Below are 19,212 nucleotides of genomic sequence, written 5' to 3'. Positions count from 1 at the left end.
GAGAATATGACAATCAGGTGAGAATAACGGTCTATGGATACTTGATACCAACCTGCACCATCATGGACTCCAGATATGCAGCATGTGCCACAGGGAGATCATTTTGAAAATACTTGGGAGAGTTTTCAGTATTACTTTCCATCTACCTCAGCCAGTAGAAGTAGGTCCCATGACCAGAGGATGAGCAGAATTGTAATTATTGCATGGTTACATGAGCATAAGTAATATGGTGTTACCGACATCAAGTGTTATTTTAAAAGGACTTTTGCTCTCAATACCAGTGTCCCATTTTAAGGATATGACATGTCTGGTCATCCTGAGTAGAAGCAAGCGCTGCACATCCCCGCCAGAATGGGAGTGCCTCTCCATCCCAGGTTGTAAAGCTCCTGTTACTTGTCCAAGAGAGTAAACAAATATTGGACCTTGCACCTGGTTGGAAAAGTCCCAGGTTTTGGGGCAAAGAAGGAAACCTCTGTCCGGTAGGTTGGTTTAATGAGAAAAAACAGAGTTAGTTGATTCCAGCTGCTGAGAAACTTGGGATGATGGAATTCAGTGCAGGGGGCGGTGGATGGTCGGCGTACAGGTGAGGCGTTTTCCAGCGCCTCATGGATGTGATTTACAGCAAGGCTGCTGTCGACACGCAGACAGCGCATGTTTCAAAACAGCAAGGAAGCTTTGGGCTGGTGCCGGATTGTGAAAGGCAGGGTTTTAAAAGACCTTAAATAAATGAGGTGCCAGTTGAAATTTGGTGGGACATCTTCTTCTAATGCAGTCAGGTCAGACACCTTTGAAAACTCCAAGCCTCAAAGCCGCGGGGAATATGAGAGCTATCATTTGTTCAGGACTCTGCTCTTTGTGGGATCCAGCCTTTCTCCACCTTTTTTTTTTTTTTTTTTTTCTACTTTTGGCAGGGGGAAGACAGGTTCCCTCCCTGTTTCTTGTTTTTTGTCAGACGTTTTTCCCCAGGCAGGCATGCAGGAGGCATGCCAGGCTGGTAGGCCGGAGCCATTGGCACGGGAAGCATCTCTGACTCAAAACTTCACCATTACTCAGGCATTTTCACCTTCTCCGCTGAACAGAGCCTTTGGTAAAAATCTCTTCATGCCACCACCCTCACGGTGATGCAGAGGGGTAGAGACAAGCTGCCGAACGCCGTCTGGAGCACGGCCAGGCTATGGAAGAGTGAATTGAGTCATTCATGCCCAGCAGCGGATGTGATTTTTGGCTGGATTCGAGTCTGGTGAACATACTGATGGCGCCCATCCTGGGCTTATGAAATGGGTTGGCTGGGCTGGGGGGACAGAAGTGGTTTGAAGTGCCCTTGTGCAACACAGAAACAGTTGGATGTGAAAGTCTTTGGGCAGTGGGACCTGGTTTGCTCTGTCTTAATTCAGCACCAAACACCGCAGGGCCTTGGCCCATTGCTTGGGCTGCTGGGGGCCGCTTTCATCATGAAAAATCCTTTGGGCATACATTACAAGGCAACTTATTTCCTGACCTCGATGGAAAGGCTGCTACCCATATCAGTTTGGGCCTTAACTACACTCTCAGTTCAGCTCATAAGACAGCAAATGCTGAGGAGAATTCGATCTACACTTGAGGCACGCCTGCGCTGAGCAGTGGCGTGATCCTGGGGGCAGGCGGTCGCTGGTCCTCCCCACCTGGAGGAGTGGGTGGGCGAAGGTGCACCAACCGTTGCACAACAAACACGAGGCATCTGAAGAGGAGGCCGGCTCGTCTGCCCTCCAGACCTGCTCGGTTTTGCAACTACCGCTTATGTTACGGGGTCGAGTGCAACAGCCCCTGAAACTACCCTCCGCTGCTCGACCAGCACGTCTGGTATCCTGAGTCCGTGGGTGAGCAGCCTGGGACGGCGTGCGCAGAGAGACACCTGCGAGGAGGCCCAGACAGGCCGGGGAGAGCTCCCCCACCTAGCCCCTGGCTGGGACTTCTGCCACTGGCCCTCTCGATGATTGCCAGGTGCTTTTCCAAATGAGGATCCTGAAATCTGGCGCAGAATGAGAGAGAGAGCCCAGTGGGCCTGGGGATCATCCAGGAAACCCTCCCTCCTCATCGCCCTAAGATGAGGGTGGGAGGAGGAGTGATTTCTGTCGCCTGTCCTGCCTTGCTCTCCCTGTTGGAGTTCCAGACAAATATACAGCTTGTGTGCCACCGTATATTTGGCCCTTCCTCTGTCCAGGGAATGTGGCTTGCAAGTGTGGATACAAAGGGAACTAGCTTAGTGGCTGCTGCTATTAGGATCACCAGAACTGCCAAAATACGTCTAATCCACAGCTCTACCAGCAACAGTTTACCTCGCTGAGGTCCCTCTTAGGAAGGGCAAAACCCCACAGTACCAGCTTTGGGATAGATTGCCTAGAGAAAGCTTTTCTGCCGACCTCACAAGGAACTGGCTGATCTCCTCACCTTCACCTGTTACCCAGGAGTTAGTAAAGAGCTGCTGAGATTGTTCCCTGGCTAGCACATAATGGTGAAGTCTCAATAAATAAAATAATAATAATAATTAAAAAAAATAATAATAATAAAAAGAGATCTCTTTTAGTGATATGTTCCAAGGAGAAGAGTCATCTTTGTTTTAAGAACTCTCATTTTCCTGTGGAAGTAAAATGAAGAACAGTTTTCTCAGCTTTTGAAAGCATGGAAAGTCCCACTTCTTCACAACTTTAAAAGATTTTGCCCTATTATTATTTTGGAAAAAAAAAGTAAAGAGAGAAATCAGAGGCAGGATTTTTTTTTAACGTCTCTTGCTTTTCTAATTTCCTATATGTGATTAGGATTCCTATATGTGATAGGCCCCTGATGGAGAGGAACGATGGGCACAGGAAGACAGGGAATGAAAGTAAGATTCATTCGTTCATTTACTTTTAACAGATGAAACGAATGAATTCCTTATTTAGTTAAGTGTTCATTTGCAGATTTTTTGGGGTGCAAATCAGTGCTTTGAAACTCACCCAGAGACACAAAAAAATTTTAATTTTAGAATATAGTTGCAGAATTGTACTTCTTTTCATCCAACTCTATACTTGCAACTTAAAGCTCCTTTTCTTTGGCATTTCCATGCCTAGCTCTGAGCCCAAACTGGGAGCAATAGTGAAGAGAAGCAGGTAGTATCCAGGAGGCAATATGGGACATTACACCCTGTTTGCAGTCCTGGAGAGCCATGGGGCAGGCTGGCTGGAGGAGGAATTGCTGTTGCTTCCATAGACAACAGCCGGTGCCCCAGCCAAAAGTGCCTGGCAAAGCTATGCAAACGGCTTGCTCTTCTGTTTCCCCAGCCGGGGGTCTTTAGTGGATATACAACTGTAGTCTCTGTCATCTGGCAACTTTCATCAGCATTAAAGGGAACATTTATAAAGGAAATACAGTACATTTTACTTGCTCCCTTGCATTTCCTTGATCAATCAGCAAAGGGAGGAATGTTTCCTGTCTCACACTTTTTTTCACCCCCTTTCTTTCACATCTCCAGATGTTACTGAGGCTCTATTTCAACCCCTTTGCACATGGTAAAACATGTGCCAGAAAGTTGACACAATGTGAAAAAAAAAAAAAAAAAAAAAAGGCACGCTTCAAAAAGTATCTGGGACCGTAAGTACTGTAGAGCATCACTGACCCCCACTGGGCTGGGACACTCACTGCAGATCACCCGAGTTGGGTCACTGGTACCTCGCTGATGAGTTGGGCACACGATCAGATCAACGTTTGCCTGCACTGAAAAGCATTACAAAGGTACTTCAGCAGGTGTCTTGTCTGGGGAGGGAGGGGGGCCAATTTCTTTTAAGGGTTCATGCAGATCTATGCTTCAAAAGCTTCCCATAAGACTGGTTAGACCAAACCAAGCCCACATGTGTCCTGTGTGTCCATCATGAGTAGAGTAAGAAGGCATTGGCTTAGAGAACTGTGAGGGGCATTTTGGTCTGATGGAAGGAAAAACAGACTTGCTCATGGTAAGGTCAGAAAGTCGCTGAAATGTTTTGCCCAGGTTGTTGGTGAAACCTCCATTGCTGGAGGTTCTTAGGAACAGGTTAGATAAGTACCTGTCAAGAATGATGTAGAGAATGCTGTTCCTGCCTTCGAGGCAGTAAGGCAGTTTCCATAATCTCTCAAGATCCTCTTCAACTTGAGTTTGTATAGCTTTGTGGAAAAATCAGGAAGGCTCTTCTCTGAACCTTTATTTTGTGTCACTGATGCATTGAAGTTCTGATAATTCAGGAAGGAGCCTCTACCATGTTGGTAAGCACTTGCTATAATCTGTTTTATATCATAAGCAGGCTAAATTGTCTCTCACGTCTCAGGGAGAGAGTGATGCAGATGAGTAAGTGACAATGGCCATCAGCACGTGGATGTTGAGGGCAATACACACCTTCCCTCCTCTGCTGTTGAACAGAGCCAGTTGGAGAGGCACGAACTTCTTCATGCTCCATCACTGTGTCTAGCCAGGCTGCTGGGGAGTGATGGCACGGCCTGTGCAAGGACCTTGTCCCAAGGCAGGATTGTCCAGCAGGGCTGGGACATCCCTCTGAATTGGTGGGGTTTTTGTGCTGTAAGCCTGTCTCACCATCAGACCTTTTTAGAGATTGTCTTGTGGTTAAAGAGACTAGACTGGGATTGAGAAGATGTGGTTTCAGTTCCTGGCTCTGTCACAAACTCCTTGTGTGACCCTCAGCAAGTGATATAACTTACATGGGTCCCAGTTCCCCGTCTGCATGTTGGGTGTCCTAAGAGTCCTCCACCTTCCCCAGGAGCTGGAAGGATTCACCGTGAGGACTAGTGACCAGCTCTGACAGCAAGCTCACCTCCGTGCAGCACGGAGAAGCATTTGAAACGGCACAGGAAAGTGTCAGTAGCCTGAGCCCGCACAGTTGCAGTGCTTTTGCTGTGCAGAGTGGAATGAGACCTCTGGGGCACACTGAGAATGTGTCAGGTTTGCAGCCAAGGAAAGTGAGAAGATGAAGTTGTATTGTGGTTGGAGGAAAGGGATGCAAACAACAGGAGAGCGCAGCTCCTACTGGACGAGCGTAGTACAAATGACAAGGAGGTCACTGCAGGGACCTGTACATCTGGAGTACAAGTGCAACGCAGCTAAACCAGAATAACCAGGACACAGTAATTAAATCACGGCCTCGGATTGAATTTATGAAGTGTTACAGGCACACTTTGCAGCATAAAGCTCTGTTTACTGTGAGAGATTGTGTTTTCTGACGTCTGTTGAAGAAGAGGGAATTAAGATTAATCTGTCTCGTGTCCAAAGGCTGTGTAAGACAACTGATGCATACAGCCTGCTACTGTCAAACGGCGGAACTCCAAGCTTGGATCCTGGCACAATAAACCATTGCCAAGGGCTTCCCACTCAGAAGTCTGAGTTCAAAAACAAAAACAAAAACGGGTAGGTAAGGAAGGCAAGGATAAACTGAGGAAAGTATCATAGTTTCCTACAAAATGCACAAATTACATTTAGGTTTCCCAGCACCCTGAAATTGCAAGGCCCTGGGTGCCAAAGTGCTGGAATAACAGTAGGACAGATACAGTCAAGGCATCTTTCCCAAACATAATCACAGTTGGACACATGCCTCCCATGCTCCACAGGAATGGAATAAATGCTACCTTATGGATCAAAGATTCCTATTTTATGCCCTTTGGATGAATCAAGGAACCCATTGGGTGCTTTTGGGTTACAGGATCTCTGCCACTGAGACTTAACCCAATTAAGGTACCCTGGCAGTTAAGGTCTGCTCTTATACTCCTGGCCTAATGGATTAACCTCTGTTCATGTATTCCTTTAAAATGGAATAATTGTGCTGTCTGGCTTTGGTGCCCTGAGGAATCCCATGTGCTTGGGAAATGCTTGAAAACCCTTGGATAAAAGTCACTAGGAAAGAGGAGGGAGAGAGGGGAAAATCTTGTTACATTGTTGACTTATGGTCAACGTTGTCCTCGAAATGCTGTTTTGTCATCAATATTTCTTCATTAGGAATAATGATTTTTCCACATTTACTGCCAGCTGATTCAAAGCTGTCCAAAAGCAGAATGTGTCATGAATCTCTAAAATGCATTCGCTGGCGGACTCTAAACAGAGATGATTAGAAAAATAACACAGCGGAAATACTGGGTGTCTTGAGGCTGCCAGGGGAACTTTTAGTGAGATATTTTGTCCAATGTATTTACATATTTTAAAAATGTTCTTAGTACGCTTCTGTAAAAGCAGTATGCTGTATTTCTTTAGTTCTTTCTTGCATATTGTATCAGGGCTGCAGCGAGAACCAGGGAATACACTTAGCTGATCAAGGGAAATTGTGTAATTGATAGGCAGTGAGGATATGACCTTGTGGTATATTCCCACAGTACAGTTAGGTGGGAAACAGTTTTTTCCATCATGCAGGAGTTTCTGAGATATCAACATTTTTTTCCCCACATTTGAGCAAATGCAGAACATTCCTACTTTTATGCTTTTATCAGAAAATTATCCCCTATCTCCTCTCTATAAAGAACGCATGCTTTGAATTCATGAATTTAAGCCTTCTGTAGAGAGAAGGCTTGCACATTTTCTCTCTGCTCTCTTCACTCTTAGTATCTCTAGTTGCTGCCTGAATTATCTTTGTTAGGCACTATAAATCACATAGCAAGGGATGATCTGTGCCCCCAACAGCTTAGTGTCTAAGTAGGTATGACAGACAGATAATGCTGTAGCCTAAATAAGGTTAATGCAGCCCTTGGATGTACAAACAGGACCATCTCAAGCTAGCTGGATGGAGTTACATTACCTCTGGATTTGGCTCCAATGTGATTGCTATCGGAATATTATGCCATAAGCATTAGTATGGCATGTACGTATTCCATCATCCATCTTCAGTGGTAGATGCTTGCTTGATTGGCTCACATTCTTAATCTGACATTTAAAAGTGACTCATGTCCAAGATAAGGTTGGACACCCTGTACCTGATTCCTCATCTCCAGATCACACCCAGACTCTGGCCAAATCTTAAGAATCTTGCTGAATAACAGCTGAGATTAAGGCCTTTCCTATTCATCTTCACAGATAAAACCTGCATCCAAGCTCCAGTGACCTTGAATCTCTGCAACATCCTTTTCAAAAAATGCAGTTTCTCCCTGTTCATGCTCAACTGGCATGCAGCTACAGAGATCACCGTATGGCTTGTCACTTAGACCAGATTTCCTCTGCCTCTTAATCATTCCTCTGGTTTCACTTCTGTGTTGTATCAAACAGAAGCTTCTCGTCTTTACTTGTGTGGCCTTTAATGACCTATTCCCACCCCTTTTTGCTCTCATAATCTCCAGAGGCATATCAGCTCATCCATCCCGTCTGCAGGTATCTATGTTCAATCTTCAGGCACTTACGTTTCCCTTTTGTGCTCTCTTTGTCCTTTCCTCAGAAGCATCCCATTAAACTTCCCTCAAACTCCCTCCAGATCCTCTTTCAAATTCTTTCTTAACCTTTTCCTTGGCTCGGCTGTCTAAAGGCTGCTTGTCAACAGTAAAACATTTAGAGTGCTGAGACCACAATTTTATTTGCTGACCAGTTCTGTCTGATTGTTTCTCTGTATTTCCTATCCATGCACAGTTATTATTGCTTGTAATAGGTTGTAAACTCCTGCAGCTGGGCCCTTATTTTTATTCTGTGCTTGTCTGATACCCAGCATGGTAGGGCTTTTCCACAATTTGATCACCCAGGACCTGTGGTAGTACAAGCAAAAAACAGGCAATAATAGTAATAAAATAAGAAAAAGTTAGAACATGGCATTGCGTGCAATTTGAGCCTCTCTACTCTCTTCCCCCTCGATTCAGATTTGCAATATTTCACCTTTTTTTATACTACAAAGGACAGGAAATTTGGACGTTTCAGAATAAACTATAGGAGCTGACATTCCCTTTCAGCTGCTGAAGTGTTTCCCTGTGATCCACCGAGTAACGATGGCATTTCCAGCAGTTTTATTAGGGAAGCCTCTGTGGGCACCTCTATCTGTCCCCCCAAGGTAAGCCCAACACGTGGCAGCCTGGCTATGACGAAGGAAGGTCGCAGCCAAGGTTACGAACCTCTTTCATGCAAAAATAGAGGACTCCGGTCTCCCAGGCTTGTTGCCAACTTATCACCTTCTAGTTCTGCTGAAATGATCTTGAACCAGGGCCTAAAAAGGACTGGAGGGGCAGAAGAAGAATGTTGAAATGACAGATTTTCATCTTCGTGCAGTTTAGTACTAATTTTGTCCTTTGTCTTTAAGCTGCCTTTTAAGTGCTATTTGTCTCCGTGGGAAGCAAATGGGTCACGTTGTTCTGTGTTTCTACTGTAATACGCTGCCTGCTATTTTTCTCTTAGATTATTTGTGTAATCTTTTTTTGTGCAATCTGTTTGTTCTTGAGTCTTGCAAGCTTCGCCTTTGCTACTTCTTTCCCAATAAGCAGCGCAACTTGTTCTGTGTTCACTCATGGGCATTCTGCACACAACAGACTGGGTTATTTCAACCAGTGTGAAAATATTAAAATGGGGAACATGTGTGGGCACTTAATTGTGGTAAATCCAACCACAAATACCTTCGCCGTTGGTAATTGGCACACAGGAAAAGCAGACCTTTGTTTTGTTTTTATCAGACATAATGATAGATGCATTGTTTTTGGTGGGGTTTTTCTGGTTTTCTAAGGAAATGAGGCTTGAGCAATCGCACTGCCTGTGTGCATGTGCCTATCTGTTTGTCAGTTCCTCCCTCACCGACGACTCTGGAAACTGATAGCCATTTTCAGCCGAATCTGAGTAAGAGGCAGGAGGCAGGAGAAGCGACCTGGGTTCACAGGAGCCCCATGAGTTCACGGATTGCACCAAAGCCCGCAGAAGGCTCAGGGCCTAACAGCTGCATCCCTGCACACCAGATCAGTCCCACATTTGCCCGTGTGCCTTTGCATGGATCCAGACAGCCAACTGTAAGCTCCCAAATTTGAATATTTTGGCTGACTTGCTTTTACGCTTCGGGCGAGTGAGTCAGTTGGTGGTGTTGCTAGGCACAGAGCTTGTGTTTTGATTCTCACTGGAGTGGCCGTGTCTCATGAAAAACATGGTTTGCTCCAGGCCACAGCGTTACGATTTGCATATAAACTTCTGAAAAAGGAAGCTTTCTTTAAGCTTTCCTGTGCGAGCGTTTACAGTAGCATTTCTGTCTGTGTACATAATAGCAGGAGCTGGACTTCTCATAAATGTAGATGGATTAAGTCTGTTGCTGCCTGAATGGGAATCTTCTGTGGAAAAACCCAGAAAGAGGAAGGAAAGCCTAAGGAAATACCAACTTCAAGGGGAGAAGCTGGCTAAGATTTCTGTTGTGCTGTTCTTTGGTCTGTACCTGGCCACCAGCAGCGAAGCTGGGGAATACCTCAGAGCCGTGGAGGAATGTAGCCTCAGGGCACCTTTCGGGGCAGAGAAGATGTCTTTATGCCCTTTGCTCAAAGAGAGGACAGAGCTACAAAGGCACCGAGTGAGTTGCCAAGCATTTCAAGACTGCATATCTAAGTTAGGAAGCAAACCCAGATTTCCCGACATAAGAAGTGCAGCCGGAGGAACGGTCCCCGTATAGAGAGTTTCTGCAGCAAACGGAGAGATGCCTTGGTCAAGGAGGAAGATAAATGGTGAAGTATGCAAGAGTGGCTAAATTATGAATGTGAGAAGAGGAGGAGGGGAAGAAAAGATTCCCACATGTTCTACTCAGATGTTAACAAAGAAAGCTGAGAAGTGTTTGCATAGACACTACATTATTCTGTGTCCAAATGCCTCATAAAAATAATACCGGATGATCACAGAATGGCACACCAGGGAAAATAAATTCTTCAGCGGAATATTCCCGCTGGAAAAACACTGTGTAAAGTAATACACTAATGGCTTTCAATTTCATGTTTTATATATAGAGATATTAACTGCTCCCCAGACGTCTCTTCATATTACAGCCCAGCTACATGAGCAGTTTGGAGAAGGCCCCGCAGCACACTCGGTCTTGTCCGCACGCAGGACCGAGCAGCGCTCTCCCCTTGTACATGCAACTCCTGTGCTACATACAGTAGGCTTCTCCTGCCTCTGCTCGTAGCACTACTGCTCCTGTGGTTCTCTCCAGTGGGATTTTCTTTCACTTGGTCCTAGTCCTCACGGTTTTTTCCATTCTTCCCCCATGCTCTGTAGCCTCCTCACCATGCTGGGCAGCCTGCATTCCTCCTCTGCTCGTAAAAAAGGAGCCCTCACAAGAAGCATTACAGTGGAGTGATTAAAGTCCAGCACTGTCGATCAGAACGTTAATAACAAATGCTAAAGAAGGTTAAACTTAAAAACAACATCTATTAATTCCTTTTTGGAGGGATTTCCAGGTTTCTCTTGGTTTATCTGGTAACTTTTCTCTCCACGTTGCTTAGACTTGGAGCTGTTAGAGTAGGAACCATCTGCCCAGTGTAGTGCCAACAACACTTATGCCATGGTAGCAAATCAGAATGATCTGGGTTCTTTTCCAAGCTCTCCTAATGCATCTCAAATGCGTATCTATATGATCTTGCCACATTCCTGAGGGATACAAAAGCAGCTTACATGCTTTGTTCACTGGGTGTAGCCTGCTGAAGGCTGGGGCAGGCAGGGAAGAAGGTGTGAGTGCAGGGACATGGGTGCTAGGAGCTGTCCCATGCAGGGGCAGCAGCCCTGCTGTCGGGGTGACAAGACATGTCTGAGTCCTCTTAGGAAGTTTTGCAGTATTTGTTGGAAAAAGTCAATAAACACAGAGCATGGTATGAGAGAACAATGATAATTGTTGGATTACCGAAATACATGTATTATTAGGTACATCTTGCTTGTATATGTTTTTATGAGTAATTTCATTTTGAGCTCAGTCTGTCTTCCTTCTCTCACTTCAGGTCTTGTTTTCCTTCCCCTCCTTCCCACCCTCAGTGACCACATTACTCCACGCACAGAGGAGGAAGCAGGATCCCACAACTGGGGACACCACAATTATTCTTCAGCTGGAGAATACTGGTTTGAGTGGGGTAAAGCCCCAGACCATAGATGCTCCGTTGCCTTTGATGGGGCTATCTTGTGCAGGGTGACTGAGGTTGCTATCCTAACTTCCCTCCATGGCCTTTTCTGTGAACCACTCTCAACACTGGCTGCTGGCCAAGGACTTCAAATCTGCCTGGGATATCACAGTTTAGAATGAATGGTTGCCTTTCAGCATATGAGCAAAAGTGCGAAGGTGTGCCTTTCACCCACTCTTTTCCATAATCTCTGCACTACAGTCTTCTACAGGAAAACGTCTTTTCCCCATGAACTAAGAAATCCTCTTTCTCTAAAACCCGTCTTCACTTCTGCCCTGTAAGTTCTTCAGCACTGATGTAGAAAAGGAAGCAAGCCTTGTATGTTTGTGTGTGCAGATTTTTTTGTTATATATTTGTGTATTGCGTTAGGGATCTTTTTCAGAAACAGATAGAATTCTTAGAGCTTCTCTTAGAGTCCTTATTAGTAGCTTCTGATACACCTTCCTTGAATTATTGTAGGAATCAAGTATTCATAGATCAGTTTCTTTACTTTAAATAGACGTAGTGTCTGAACCCATATTAATCTTCAAGCACAAAAAAAGTAATTTTTCCATGTAGGAGATGGTTTTGCACTCTTTGTGATCACTCAGTCCTTAGCTACTACTTTTTATTATTTAAAATAGGAACTGTGTCAGCATCAGCACGTCAGCAAGAGCACAGATTGATAGTGCTATACTAGCAATATCATAAAAGTGAAGTCTTTTTGCTGGTATAATTGGCTCCATTGAGAGAATTGGTTTAAGCTGTACAAGCAAAAACTACTCTTTAAATGGTAACAATTGTGCTGCCACCAGGCAGCTTTATGGGGCTTCCTACCACAAAACCCCTTCATGCAGAGGCAAGGCTTTAGGCACAGGTTTATCCCATCTAGCTGAGGAGCTGAGGGTGACTATATAGCTGGGTAAGATGATAGCTGAATGGTTTGCATCTGGGGTTCAGATTCCTTAGGATAGTCACTGTTAGTAGTACCAGTAATAAAATGATTTTAGGATTTTCAGCACAGACATGCAGGAGCACCCTCTTTGCAGTTGAGGATGGGAACTTGCACTGATTCATGTCCCTTCCTTCTGCTGACAGGCCGCTGTGCCCGCTGCGGGGAGAATGTTGTTGGGGAAGGCACTGGCTGCACGGCCATGGACCAGGTCTTCCACGTGGAGTGCTTCACCTGCATGATGTGCAACAACAAGCTGAGGGGACAGCCTTTCTACGCAGTGGAGAAGAAAGCCTACTGTGAACCCTGCTATATCGTAAGTACCTGTGCTTATTTACCCTTTGGTTTTTAATGTTTAGGCAATGGAAATGTTCATTTCCTTCTCTACAACGCTCTTGCATTATAGTTAAAGCCCCAGTTTGCAGGTAAATCTCATGGCAGTACTGTAAGCACCAATTTTCCATGGTCTTCAGAAGAACTCGGATTTCTTCAGCTTCCTAGGTTAACTTCAATTTCTGTTTTTATGAAACACTGAAATGAAGTGGCCAAAGCAGGGGAAAGAGGTGGTTTTTGTGATTATTTTAGCTCTGTAAGGACTATGCAGCAATTTTTTCCTTTTTTAAGAGGTGGTGTTATTCTCAGAAGCTTTCTGCATTGAGAAACCTGATACCAAAACCCATACAGATGTTGATGCCCACTAAAATGAAAGATGGGACTCAAGATAGCACTAAAATTTCTAAAACTGCCCTTCATGTTGTTTAATATTAATGGAAGTCTCTCCACTAAACTTTTGGATTGGATATTTTTCTGAAGCTTATCTTATTTTAAAATTTCATTTTACGTTTCCAACAAGCTCTTAAATCAAACAATCAACATTTGCTCTGAGGAGCTGCACTTTTTAAGAGGCTCCTATAAAAGACAATTGGAACCAGTTGTACGGTTGCAAATTAAGGGAACATCACCGAACCTGAGGCCTTACCTTACTGTGACCTTAGCATACAATATGTTGGGATAATCCCTATAATTTAGAATGAGAAAAGCACCAGAAACATCAGAACATTACTAAAGCATTCATGGGTCTTCCTGTAAACCTCAAATTCAGAGTCCTTTTTATAAACCCTTGCTTTTTTTGCATGTTGTTAAATTAACCTTATTTTAAACCAAGGCCTAGTTTAAGGTTGGTAACTGTAGCATCCAAGTTCTACCTGTTAACTTTGCAAGAAAAAGGTAAAATTTTGTGAAGGCCAATGTACCTCCGGTATGCTCTATAGCATCTTTTATTTCCATAGATATTTGTTTGGGGTTTTTTTAGGGGTGGGAAGGTGAGGCTTTTCCAGAATTAGACTGCACTTCTGAAAGCAGAAATTGCTTTTCTTGACATTTCTGGTATTTCAATAATTAAAGAAAGTAATAGGTATTTCTGTAAATGCTACCAATATTCCTTTATTCCTTCTATTTCTGTGGAGTCTTTGCAGTGGGATTATTGCTGAAATATTGAATATAAAAAGGGAAGATTGTCTTATTTGCAGTGGCAGTGATAGATGGGCCATGGTAATTGACTTTCAAAAACTAAGTGATCTTTTTGATTGAAAAATACACCTCTTAAACATTTCCATTTTTTGTTTGCACTGAAATGATTGTATCATAAAAATAAAAGGTTAATTTTGTGGGAAGTTTGACCACGTGCAAAGCACTGCAGATTTCAGGAAGGTGCTTTCATAATGGGATGGGAGCAACTTCATACAACTGGAGTTAAACATTTCATTCACTTCAGGATGGAAATGACTTCATCTGCTTGCAGATTGATACTTTTCTTCTTTTTTAAATCAAGCACATATTCTTCGCCACTCATCTGCTTTAGTTTGGGAAAACATCTGCATTAGCCACTGTAGTAATGGTTTAAGATTATTTAATCCCATTACTTATACACTTCATTAGCCTGAGTGAATTGTTGGCAAGGGTTCAGTAAACTTCCTACATTGGGAGATAAAAGGATAAAAAAAGGAAAGGAAGAAGGATTCTGTTCCTCATTTTCTTTCAAATTTGTCTTCTATCTATTTAAGGGATAAAGGAATGATAATTGCCTGGTTGCATCTGCATTTGTATGTTCTGCAATACGGCTTTGCAGCTCTGAGTACAGAGGAATGAGTAAATGTTTAATAGCAATCTCTTATATAATCAGAAGGGGCCTTTAAATGTTCATACAATCCACAAAAAATGGTTATGGACTCAACCCAAAACACTTTGGGATTGATGGATGCTGCTGCACATGAAGCGGAAGGGATTGTCCTGCTGATGGGTAGCTGGGCGGCTGGTACCATGAATGGAAATGGAAAAGCAGGATTCTGGCAATCTGATTCAGAAAAAAAAATACATAACCCAAGTAAACATTAAACTCAATAGCCTGTGTTGTGGTTTAACCTGGCAGGCAGCTTAGCACCACACAGCTGCTTGCTTGCTCCCCTGAGTTAGGTTGGGGGAGAGAATTAGAAAGTTAAGTGTGAGAACTCACGGGTTGAGATGAGGACAGTTTACTAGGTAAAGCAAAAGCCACACATACAAAGCAAAATTTACTTGCTGCTTCCCATCAGCAGGCAGGTGTTCAGCCACTTCTAGGAGATCAGGATTCATCACTTGTAATAGTTTCTTGGAAAGACAAATGCCATTGCTACAAACATGCCCCTCTTCCTCCTTCTTCCCCCAACTTTTATAGCTTAGCATGACACCACATGGCACGGGGCATCCCTCTGGTCAGTGTGGGTCCCCTTTCCTGGCTGTGTCCCCTCCCAGCTCCTGGTGCACCCCCAGCCTGCTGACTGGCAGGGTAGCACAAGAAGCAGGAAAGTCCTTGGCTCTGTGTGAGCGCTGCTCTGCAACAACTGAAACATTGCTGTGTTATCAACACTATTTCATCAAAACTCCCAAACAGCATCATTTGAGCCTCTATGAAGAACGTGAACTCCATCCCAGCCAAAAACCATGACAGCCTGGAAGAAGCAAGTGTAGGGAGTCTGTCTTGTTACCCTTCAGGAAGCTCAGGACTCTGCTGTGTGGAAGGTCAGATCTGCAAGGGGGTCTGTGCTCCTTAGCCCCAAAGGGTTTTGTCATGGAGCCGTCTGATTTTTCAAATGCAGTGTCTGCATTAGGTTCAGTGGGATGATGAGTGGGTACAGTAAGGGCCTGGGTAGGTTTGCAAGTTGCTCTTGCAAATGGAATAGGGGCCCTTAAATTGCTAGGGCATGGTCTGAATGAGTAGATGTGTGATGCAGTCATACTGAAGTTAACGAGAGTTAATCCCCTGCCTAAAATCTAGCCTGCACCTAAGGATTTTGCTGCATTGAAGACTCAAATTTGTTGTGGTGTTTTGTTTTGTTGTTTGTGTTTGTTTTTTTGTTTTTTTTTGTTTTTTTTGAGCTTTTCCAAGTCCTATTATCAGAAGATAACTCGAACACATGAAGTTCTGTAGGGGAAATCAATGAGACTGAAGATCCCAGACCCAGGTTCCTGTGGGCCTGCATTCCCATGGAAGGTGGAGCCTGCCTGGCTGGCCCAAGGCTTCACAGCTCATCAGTGGCTGCAGCCAGCTCTGGGAACAGTGTTCTCAGCTGGTATCAATCTGAATAATTCAGTGATGCTTATTTACTGGTCTAATTCATGCTGATTTCCACCACACATCCCCACCTCTCTGTGTTCAAAACTCTTGGTCTGTTATGTAGGCCATTAGACCAAGCTGCTGCATTTACATTAAAGAAGGTCAACTCTAATATTTGCCTAGACCTGGTATACAAATTCATGAATTCTTGTTTTTCATAATTCCCTTGTGTGACTCATACACACAAAAACTTTGTGCAAAAACAAAAATACACTTTTTTTTTTTCAACAATTAGAGTTGGCTAATCTTCTCAGTTTATGTGACTCTTAGTTGTGGTGGAGTAATTAAGATTACTGTGGAGAGTTGTATTTAATTAGTATTTAGTCAATACCAGGCTTAAATAGCCTGCAGAAGTGTTGTATTTTGCTTTTGTTTCTGATTTTATTAGTGACCCAGTTAAGATGAAGTTCCCCAAAAGTCTCTGAATTAACATCCAAGGAATCATTCACCTGTTTGAAAACATTTGCTAACAGAAATGTGAGTACCAGAGTTAATTTTTTCATCAAAAAAAAAAAAAAATAATCCCCCCCACACCCAAAAGCCAGTCACTATCACTTCTGTATGAATGCAGTGAGTTCTGCTGCCAATGTTTGCTGGTTTTGCTCTGCATCCAAGGATTCTTTCATTATTAATGTTATTTCTAAAAGAGTACCAGTCTTCTCCATTAAGACACTTCTGCTCAACTAAAAGCAACTGTAAAAAAATAAAGCATTAATAGGAGGCAGATGTCTCCTAGTCCTTACGGCAGGCAAGTAATATCTGAAATATCACGATAGGGTTTCTAGTGTAACCAGCTCATTGCTGTACATGTGAAGAATGCTGTCTGCAATATGTTATCAGTATACTTCCCTCCTGTGTTACAGGGCAAGTTACTGACAAAAAACATTTGGTTTGCTTCCTCTGTAGTTGAAGAGATTTTAGCGCTGGGCTCGGTGCAAAGAAAAGGTTAAGAGTAATATCAGTAGAACTGTTGTTGTAAAAGATTGAAGAGCAAGATGTTAGAGCAGTGCCAGCTGTCTGCTTTCCAAATACAGTATTATTGTAAGGACTGAACACAAGGTTAACCAGACACACCAGTCTGGCAAGACTGATGCTGCTGTTTTGTGAATGGGGTGTTCTCTGATGTCCCAATGACTTTCTCCAGGACATGGAAATTTCCCTCTGTTCTTTATCCCCTTTCCTGGCAGTCCAGTGGCTGATGGTAGGAGATAAACTTTCTGTGGGGCTGAGGGCTGAGAGGTGCTGAGCACCTGCACTTAGCGCAGAAAGCTCTGGCAGATGCTCCTGGCCTCTGAGGACTTCTCCTGTCGTGTCTAAGTTAATGCAACCTACTGTGGGGCCCTGAGGGAAGTGCCTGTGGACACCCAGCGATGGAGGTTTCCAGGTGCTGCTGCACTCTACAAGATATGAGAATATAACCTTAAAACCTACCCCAGAGATTGCTTGCCAGGATTTTGCAGGGTGAGGTTTGTCTTTCCATAGTACCAGGAGGGCTTGAAGGAGGAAGAATTGTGCATGACTTCATGCTTTGATCGCCATTTCCCAGCTTAAAATGCAGGATTGTAGCATTCTTTCATCAGTTAAGTTTGTTTTTATTTGTGTGCACACAGACAAAAAAAAAAAATCAAGGTTTCTACCTCTTCCTAGTTTCAAACTTTCTGGCCTGTTGAGGCTGTAGTGCAGTAGGAGAAGATAGGTCAGGCCATAAGGAGAAGAAATCTGGATATTTCATGAAACGGTACAACTAGAGCCACTGGTGCTGCAGAGCATCCTGCGGAAGCTTAAATTTGTTGATCATTAGGAAATCTCAGTGTTAACTCAATTTGTGCTCATGGAAGTCTCTGGTAAAATGACGATCAGCTTTCATGTGTCTGGTATTGCTCGCACAAGAACGTGGCTGTTCGAAACCTGCTCCAGAGAAGGCACCTCCAGCGCATCTAGCTGAACGTGAGGTTGATCCCTGCAGTAAAATTACATCTATTTTTAAAAATAATTCTGCAATTTGTAAGCAGAGATTACAGCACTAATTTAGCAACCATGTAACAATTTAAATTGGACCAGAAAAGAGAAACTATAATTTAAAGATTTTTTTTCATGATACAAGTTTTCTTCTTTTTAAAGTAAAAAGCCCTTTATTCTTGTTTTTGTCAAGCAACGTATTGAATTTGAGAGTAATTTATGGAAAGTGCTGCCAGCATGGTATTGCGAGTGCTCCACAATTTGAATTTAAACTGCTCAATGGGATCATTAAGACTATTATGCCTGCTTTCCAAAGAGTTTGAATTCAAAATGACAACTGGAACAAAAATATAAAATAAACTAAAGAGAAGTCACGCACTCTTTACGTGGTGGAATTTTTCTGCCCTCGAAATATTTCATTGAGATCAATGCTCTTCTTTAGTCTTCTCCTAAGAAAGAAAAAAGCTGGTGTTGCTCGTTTTAGTGCTGAGCTCCTGCCTGAGTCACCGGCAGCAGGGAGCTGAACCTGTGACCCTATAAGCATTGCTGCTGCGGTGCAGCCAGCTCCTGCCTCCTGGGTTTTGTGCCCTCAGTGGAGGAAGCCTGTGGGCATAGCAGACATAAAACAGGCCCAGAGCCTTGGCTTGCTTGCAGGCACATTCTGATCCTATCGATTATTAGCTTTGATAATTGTGCTAGTCTAGGCCCAACTGGTGATGTCTCGTGGGGGGGTGGGGAGGGGAAGTCCTAGGGGGTAAAGATGACTGTCATTCCTCAAACTGATTATCACTGTAAATCTGAAAATGAATAAATCCATAACTTTACCAGCTCTTTCTGTTAGTTTCAACTCAACTCGTTTGATATATTTAAAAAAGCACAGGTGGAAGCTGAGGGAGGGGAGTGGGGCATAGGCTCAGTACTGCTGCTTTGGTAAATGGTCTTTTGCAATCAGAGCATAAAATAGGGGAGGACAGGGTGCTGTTACAGAAGTTACACCTGGAGCTTTCAGGAGTTCAAGTCTAGGAGGTAAAAAAAAAAAAAATGCCTGAGAATGTCAGTGAGGCAGCTTCTATCAAAACTGGGGCAGATGCTGATCTTAGCTGACCCATGTGAAGTGTGAATCTTTTTTTTTTTTTTTTTCCATTGGGCTATTAGCTGTTACAAGAGTTGGGTCATGCCTCTTGTTTTGTCTCTAATCAGAAGGAAAAGGTTCCTTTTTGAGGGAGAAGGCAGAGTTTTTTTCGTAACCTCCTTTCTAAACCAGAATTATAAAGGAAGGGGAGAAAGCATACCTTGAGGTGATGAGGTGTGCTGTATAGCAGCTCCTCGGAGGGGCATATCAAAGAGGACAGGGCCAATTCATCTCACTGCCCAGCAAGGACAGCACAAGGAAGTCTACAAACTGAGGCTGTAAAAGAAAAATCTCCTAGTAATCTTGGAAGATATTGAAGCATCAGCCCTAAAAAGAATTGCAGTGGGCTCACCTTGGTGGAGAATTCTCTGAGCTAGACCTGACACCTGTCTGCTGAGGGTGGCTTAGAGACAATAACATTATTCTTTTCTCAGCACAGCAGGATCTGCTTGGCTA

General features: G+C 43.7%; 1 protein-coding gene across 7 annotated transcripts in view; it reads left to right on the top strand.

Moving 5' to 3' along the window:
• LPP (LIM domain containing preferred translocation partner in lipoma) overlaps positions 1-19,212 on the top strand; it is a 331,358-nt gene that overhangs the window by 259,504 nt on the left and 52,642 nt on the right. For all 7 annotated transcript variants that reach the window (XM_082767516.1, XM_082767513.1, XM_082767515.1 and 4 more), the window contains one exon: positions 12,160-12,329. In XM_082767516.1, coding sequence (XP_082623642.1) covers positions 12,160-12,329 — 170 coding nt within the window. The remainder of the gene's footprint in view (positions 1-12,159; positions 12,330-19,212) is intronic.

The sequence above is a fragment of the Aythya marila genome (assembly GCF_965140915.1).
Source record: "Aythya marila genome assembly, chromosome: 9".
Lineage (NCBI taxonomy): Eukaryota > Metazoa > Chordata > Aves > Anseriformes > Anatidae > Aythya > Aythya marila.
This window is presented reverse-complemented; position numbering and strand designations above follow the sequence as displayed.